At 34.1% G+C, this 6,360-nt stretch overlaps 1 protein-coding gene across 3 annotated transcripts; it reads left to right on the top strand.

Annotated features, from left to right (window-relative positions):
* Nucleotides 1–342: 342 nt before the first annotated feature.
* On the top strand, nucleotides 343–5,859 carry LOC142633876 (putative plastid-lipid-associated protein 10, chloroplastic). 3 transcript variants are annotated; one of them, XM_075808133.1, is made up of 10 exons: nucleotides 412–497; nucleotides 580–759; nucleotides 935–1,086; nucleotides 1,578–1,696; nucleotides 1,848–1,977; nucleotides 2,340–2,435; nucleotides 3,732–3,812; nucleotides 4,948–5,034; nucleotides 5,320–5,375; nucleotides 5,464–5,859. In XM_075808133.1, the coding sequence occupies exons 3-10, from the start codon at nucleotides 937–939 to the stop codon at nucleotides 5,576–5,578; spliced, it is 834 nt and encodes a 277-aa protein (XP_075664248.1). In that variant the 5' UTR covers nucleotides 412–497; nucleotides 580–759; nucleotides 935–936; the 3' UTR covers nucleotides 5,579–5,859. The 3 variants fall into 3 exon arrangements, with proteins under 3 accessions (XP_075664247.1, XP_075664246.1, XP_075664248.1); XM_075808132.1 differs by lacking the exon at nucleotides 580–759 and having other exon boundaries at nucleotides 343–497; nucleotides 1,578–1,691; nucleotides 1,843–1,977; XM_075808131.1 differs by lacking the exon at nucleotides 580–759 and having other exon boundaries at nucleotides 343–497.
* The last annotated feature ends 501 nt before the right edge of the window (nucleotides 5,860–6,360 follow it).

Here is a 6,360-nt window from a genome sequence, read left to right as displayed (position 1 = left end):
TTTTGCAAGGATGACACGAATTAAAAAAAAAAAAAAAAAAAAAAAAAAAAACCTTAACCAAAACCTTTTGGTATTACTAATGAAACATTCAAGGTTCAAATTTTTATTCCTTTAATTATCCAATTATTGAAAAAAGTTCAAAAAATTGATTAGTTACATAAAACCCAGAAATCACACACTCTTTTTCCCGTTCTTTGTGTTTGGTCCAATATTTAAGACTTGCTTTGTGGAGTAGGTTCAATATATGTAGAGAAATAGCTATTATTGACGGTGGATAATTTACCCGACCCGTCTTGCTCCACTTGGCTATAAATACCCGCTTTAAAAATAATAATAATAGTGGGTCCCGCCCCCTCCAACCTCAGAACAGCCACTCAGTTCTATTGTACATGTAAAATCCAGATGAGATAAGACTTTACTTAACTGAACTAAACTAACCTTAACTGTATATAACAGTGCTCACCTGACACCAATCTTTTCGACTAAAATCTTGTTAGGTATGTTCTCGTTCTTTTTACTAATCAAAAATTTTAATTTATTGAGTCAAATTTCAAAACAACTTTTTTTTTTTGCTTGCAGATTAGCAAATTATTCATTGAAATTTTGACACCCTTTTATTTGTTTGTGAGCTTCTAGCAAGTTTCACGTGATGTGAGTCCCTTTGGACTAGTTAGTTTGAATGCTAAACTGGGTTTTGATCCATTCACACTGGGATTTCATGATTCAGTGCATGTAATTCAATTGGCTCATTGTCTGAATGTTAGTATTATGATTTTTGTGAGTTTTATAATTTGAATCCCATACTGGCCGTAGAGCCAATCTAATTGGGATGTCAATGAGCTTATTTTCATTCAATTGAGTTTGTTCTGAGTTTAATATCAACTTATTATTCATAATATGATTTGTTTGGTATATGTATTTGTATTTTTTTAAGATATGGATTTGGCTTTTGTGCCTCCATTGTATCCACCAAAAGGAAACAGAGCCATCTATGAGGTTAAACCTTTTGGCTCAGCTCTTCATAGAAATCTGTACTCCCGGAGAATTTCACCATGTTTAGCAACTGCAGCTACCCAAACCAGTCAGGTTTTTCTTCTTAATCTTTGGAACTCATCTTTCAATTGTCTATTTATTTCTGGAAAAGATTACACTTTTCCATCCTAAGCTTTTCCTTCATTTTCAATGTCCCCCAAACTATCAATTTGCTCAATTGACACCCCAATTTGACAGAGTTGTATTAACGTGCCCTATACCATGTAAATCTGTGTTAAATGAGATTGAAATGGAAGTTTCACATTGCAACCAGTGAGGGTCTTTTAGGCATTACGCATGAATGAGAATGTAGGGTGGTGCAGTGGCTCTTATGTCCATTTCCATCTCAATTTAATACCCAATTTAGATAGAATGGGTCACATTGATACAGTCATGTCAAATTGGGGTGTGAATTGAGCAAATTTATAGTTTGAGGGACACTGTAAATGGGTTGAAAGTTTAGAGTGGAAAAGTATATTTTCCTATGTTTTTATTCATATTTAGTCATTATTTTGCATAAATATTGACTTTGTTTGGTCTTTTAGGCATCTGAATTTGTGGTAGAGAACAAAAAGCATGATTTATTGAGAGCTATCCAAGAGACAAAACGAGGACTTGTCACAACTGCTGACCAACGCTCTTCCATTGAGGAGGCTCTTGTATGGTTTTACTCCAGTATATTTGTTTGCTTCGTACTTATGCTTATAGATTCTATATTCTACATGGGATGTTCACTTGATTAAAAGGAGGAAGAGGTATGTAAAAGTGAGTTTGTTCAAATATAACTAATGAAATGTTTATAATTGGCAGGTGAGTGTGGAGGGTTATAACATGGGTTTGCCAATTGATCTTGTAAAGTTGGATGGGACATGGCGCCTGCAGTATACTTCTGCCCCTGATGTTCTCATTCTTTTCGAAGCTGCTGCTAGACTTCCTTTCTTTCAGGTTTTTCTTCTTTTGATATAACTTCTAAGCAATTCCTTCAGCTATATTTCTGAACACTGTATTGCTCTTAGTTATGCATCCCCTCTTTTAGTTATGAAATTTTTATTTCCAGAAATCATTATACATGAAGAGGCTTGAAGAACTTGCCTAAGGACAGTTTTTATGGGTCATTATCTGCCAGAAGATGCCTTTTTTTTTCTTTTTTTTTTAAATTTTTTTTTATCGCATCTCATGTCTAAAATTCATGTACACTGGCTTATTCTGTCTAGGTGTATGTGAAATGTCCATCACTAGATTTGTTATTTCCTTTATATCTGTGTTTTCCCCCTAAAACATTGTTCTCTGCATGAATGTGGAGCTAGGTTGGGCAAATATTTCAAAAATTTGAGTGCCGAGATCAATCAAATGGGGGTGTCATCCGTAATGTTGTTCGATGGAGTATTCCAACCTTGTTAGAGGTAAACATCTGCCTTCCTTTCCTCCCACTGCCTTATTTGGAAGCTATTCTACTTAAGTTGAAAACATAGATCTTGAAAGCGTGCACTGCATTGAGTCTGGATTTTCTGTATAATTCTAATTCACTTTCGCATTATTCTCTATGTTTAGTTTTCTTTTGAGTCACACAATATCAATTTTATTACAGTTGTTTATGTTCAATGATAGGTTCCTCAGTATGCTAGAACAGTACTGAATATTGTAGAGCAACAGTAATTTCTGCTTGTCATTTGCCATTTCCAGCAATGTATATGAGATTTCACATATGGGGATGCTTCAGCTAGTGCATATGATAAAAAGGCCTTCAGCTTGTTGTTTGAATAAATGGGGATGCTTCTCTCAATCTTTCATATTGATATTGACTAAGATGTAACAAAAGGTGAGTAGAAGTGCAATTCATTTAGTATATAAACATAATGAACAAAAAGAGAAAAAAAAGAGAAGCCATTAGAGGAGGTTCTTCTCAATGAAAATAAAATTAAAATAAATATTCAAGCATCACACTCTCCCCAAAATGGCAGCCTAAAGAACATGATGATTTAAGAAGAATATCCCCCCCAACCCTCTTCTTCATAACACAGGTTCCTTTCAAATCTTTTAGGAAAATATGCATTGTAAGACACCAAAGGTGAAAGGGTCTCCTTTCCTTACTCAAACATTTCATCTCCCATGCCTTGAAGAAATTACACAGCAATTGGGCATGAAAGTAAGAAGGGGAAAAATAGAAAAGAAAAAGGCCACCTCATACACATATGAGCAAATACATTATACATATTGGATACGTAAATACACACCCACATGCAGAAAGACACATCCTTAAATTTATTTCTCATAGCATATACAAAGGATTAGCGCATTAACAATTTTCCATATTCTTATTGATGTCGTTTGGTCCTGGGCTATCTTGTCAATCTTGAGTTTATGAAAGTAAGAGTATTTCCTTGCTTCTCTTATACGTGTCTTCTAGATTCCTGTAAGCTAATTTTAATGTACTTACTAAATTCCGACATTTTATTGTGATGGTTGACTTAAATTGATTATGGGTAACTTCTTGTTTGTAGTGGTGAGTATTTAGTTAATTTAAGAAACAGGGTTTATTGGAGATGCTTCATGTGCATGCAAACTTTAGGGGACTATTGAAGATTATCCACATTCTTTATATTGTTTATGGAGTTGTGGGAATGTGAGAACGTTCATATTTCATGAAACACAAATCCTTCAGTTTCTTTGAAGTGACTTCATGGTTATTTGCTGTGCAGGAACAAGAAGGTGCCACTCTGCTTGTATCTGCAAAATTTGAAATTGTTTCTGCACGTAATATCTACCTTCAGTTTGAAGAGGTTAGTTTTCCTGCCCTATATGAAATATGACATCCAAAATTGTTGAGCTGTATCAGCTGCAACTGTTCCCACTTCCTTGCAATTTTGTTTGACTGTTTTGGAAGTATTGTCAACAGAACTTAATAGATTAAATGTGTCATATTCTATGCATTTGTCCTTTTGTTTAGTATCATCCTATTTGAGTTTTCTATTTGATTAATATATTCATATAGTATATGTAAATTCACCTAATTAGATATATGCAAATGAGGGGAGAAAATAGGATAATATTGAAAATTTGTTTAAAAGCTACAGTCCAGTTTATATTGCCTAGAAGAGGATACATCAGCTATTTCAATTGGTTGCCACACCAAACAAGATAGGGAAAAAAAATTGACTACTGGTTTTGTTTCATTCTTGTTCTCATTTTTGCAAATTTTAATCAATTTGTAGCTCCATCATAGCTGGAAGTGATTCTCATCTCTGTCAGTCCTCTTCAGATTATCTTTTATTTATTTTATTGCATCATTCATTTGAGCCAACACATCTGTAGGAATAAACATCACACAGGTAATCATTTTGCATGATGGATGAACTTGTCTATTTATGCTCTAACTCCCAACAAAACAGATCAAATTTTCGTAGTGAGGTTGCAGATAAGGCAAAATTTGTTTTGTTTAGATTTGCAATACCATATTGCTGTAGACTTAAAATGTGCTAAACTAATGATCTGTCTTTGAGTTTGGATTAATTTGGAGTCAGACCTGTTATCAGCAAGCATTCTGATCAAATTTCAGGTGAAAAAATATTTATGCTTCTTGCCGGACTTACCGCCTCTTCATTTCCAGATCTCAGTATAGATTATAGGCTGAGAACAAAGTATTGAGCTTCATGTCTTTGCAATGGGCCAATATTAAATGTCTAGTCATCCAAGAAGATTATGGAGATCTTAAGATCACTCCAGCATCACTTAAGAATTAAGATTGATAAAAAGATAGTATCTATTTGTATAGTATAGCAAGAAAAAGGCAGAACACTTCTTTCTTTTGGTGAGTGCTTATTGTGATATTTTGGTATTTCTTTACTTGCTATGAAAAACTACATGAAGTATTAATTTTTGTAAATTTAGCTAAACCCTGCAATTTGTTTTTGGCAGATAACTATTCAAAATATAAATGTCAGTGAAGAGCTGCAAGCTCTAATAGCTCCAGCAATACTGCCACGATCATTTTTAAGCCTACAGGTAACTTGACTACATAAGTAGTTTCATATGCATCTAAATAGGTCCTATTCCTGTTAATAGTCACCATTTAGACAGCTCTGTTATCTGTGAACCTTGGCCAATAATAGGCTAGCTCAACAGTCTAACATTACTATTAAGAGAGTGCGGTACTTGTTATATCTTAGCCATGCTCTTGGCTTTTATCGATGACTCTGCAGATATGTCATTACCTAAGCTTGTTTGCTACTAAGACAACAGTTAGATTGTTATATATCCTTTTGAGAGTATATTCATGGTTGTGTGCAGATCTTGCAGTTTATCCGTGCTTTCAGAGCTCAGATCCCTGTAAGTAACCCAGGAAGGTATGTCATGTTTATCATATATATTGTATCAATTATGAATTTATGATGCTTCCTACAAGTGTGAGTGCTAAATGTATTTGCATTGTAGACAATCAGTGGGAGGACTATATTACCTTTCTTATTTGGATGATAATATGCTTTTGGGTCGTGCCGTTGGTGGCGGAGGAGTATTCGTGTTTACTAAAGCTCAACCTCTTGAATGATAAGGGCTAAGTTATTCAACTTATTATTTACTGCTGGTCAGCATTTCTACTCAAGAAAAGCATTGGTTTTGGAGGAAATAGCAATTTGAGGACTACACTGATAAGGCTTTTATTGATTCCGACTTATTATACATTTTTCTAAGACTGGTGGTTTTTACAACTGGCCGCATACTTTTATACCCTTGCCACTTCCGGCATGCAAGAAAAACAAAAGAAATATGGAGGCCTTGTTTCTGGGTTTACTCATTATTCCTTAATTATAACTATGTTATTGGATGGCATTGAAACTTGAAACTAACAGTAGCTTATGAGGGTTTATGCAGAAACCAAATTACTTACTGATAGAAACTGTCATAGTCAAAGTGAAAATCATATTGTTCTTCAAATTCAGTTCAAATCCTAGTTAGTCTTTCCCTGAGCTTGATGATTGACATGAGATATAAGGGTTGCATCTTACTTCTATAATAGAAATCTTGATTATGCTCTCCTAATTATGTGCATGTGAGTCTTAAGCTAAGATATGGGAGATGCTTTGATGGTTTTATATATATATATATATATATATAAAGAAAGAAAGAAATAGAGAAAGCATTAGTTAGTGATTAATGTCATAGATATCGATGGATTTGAACCTAAAGAAGTATTAATGATAGATCATCCATTGTCGCAGTCATTAGGATGTGCTCATAAACAACTTACTGTTGACATGACTTGTGAATATAATTAAAATAGCGTCAGTGGTGGAACTAGGTGAAAGTGATGTTGCTTCAATTATAACAGAC

The sequence above is a fragment of the Castanea sativa genome, chromosome 5 (assembly GCF_040712315.1).
Source record: "Castanea sativa cultivar Marrone di Chiusa Pesio chromosome 5, ASM4071231v1".
Taxonomy (NCBI): Eukaryota; Viridiplantae; Streptophyta; class Magnoliopsida; order Fagales; family Fagaceae; genus Castanea; species Castanea sativa.
Note: the sequence above shows the minus strand (reverse complement) of the source record. Positions and strands in the feature narration are given on the sequence as shown.

What these genes read in the sequence shown, in the direction of transcription:
- LOC142633876 (XM_075808132.1), top strand. Translation starts at nt 937, where the DNA reads ATGGATTTGGCTTTTGTGCCTCCATTGTATCCACCAAAAGGAAACAGA. An exon ending in CTTCCATTGAGGAGGCTCTT is followed by an intron (nt 1,692 to 1,842) that starts GTATGGTTTTAC and finishes TATAATTGGCAG; the next exon opens with GTGAGTGTGGAGGGTTATAA. An exon ending in GATCATTTTTAAGCCTACAG is followed by an intron (nt 5,035 to 5,319) that starts GTAACTTGACTA and finishes GGTTGTGTGCAG; the next exon opens with ATCTTGCAGTTTATCCGTGC.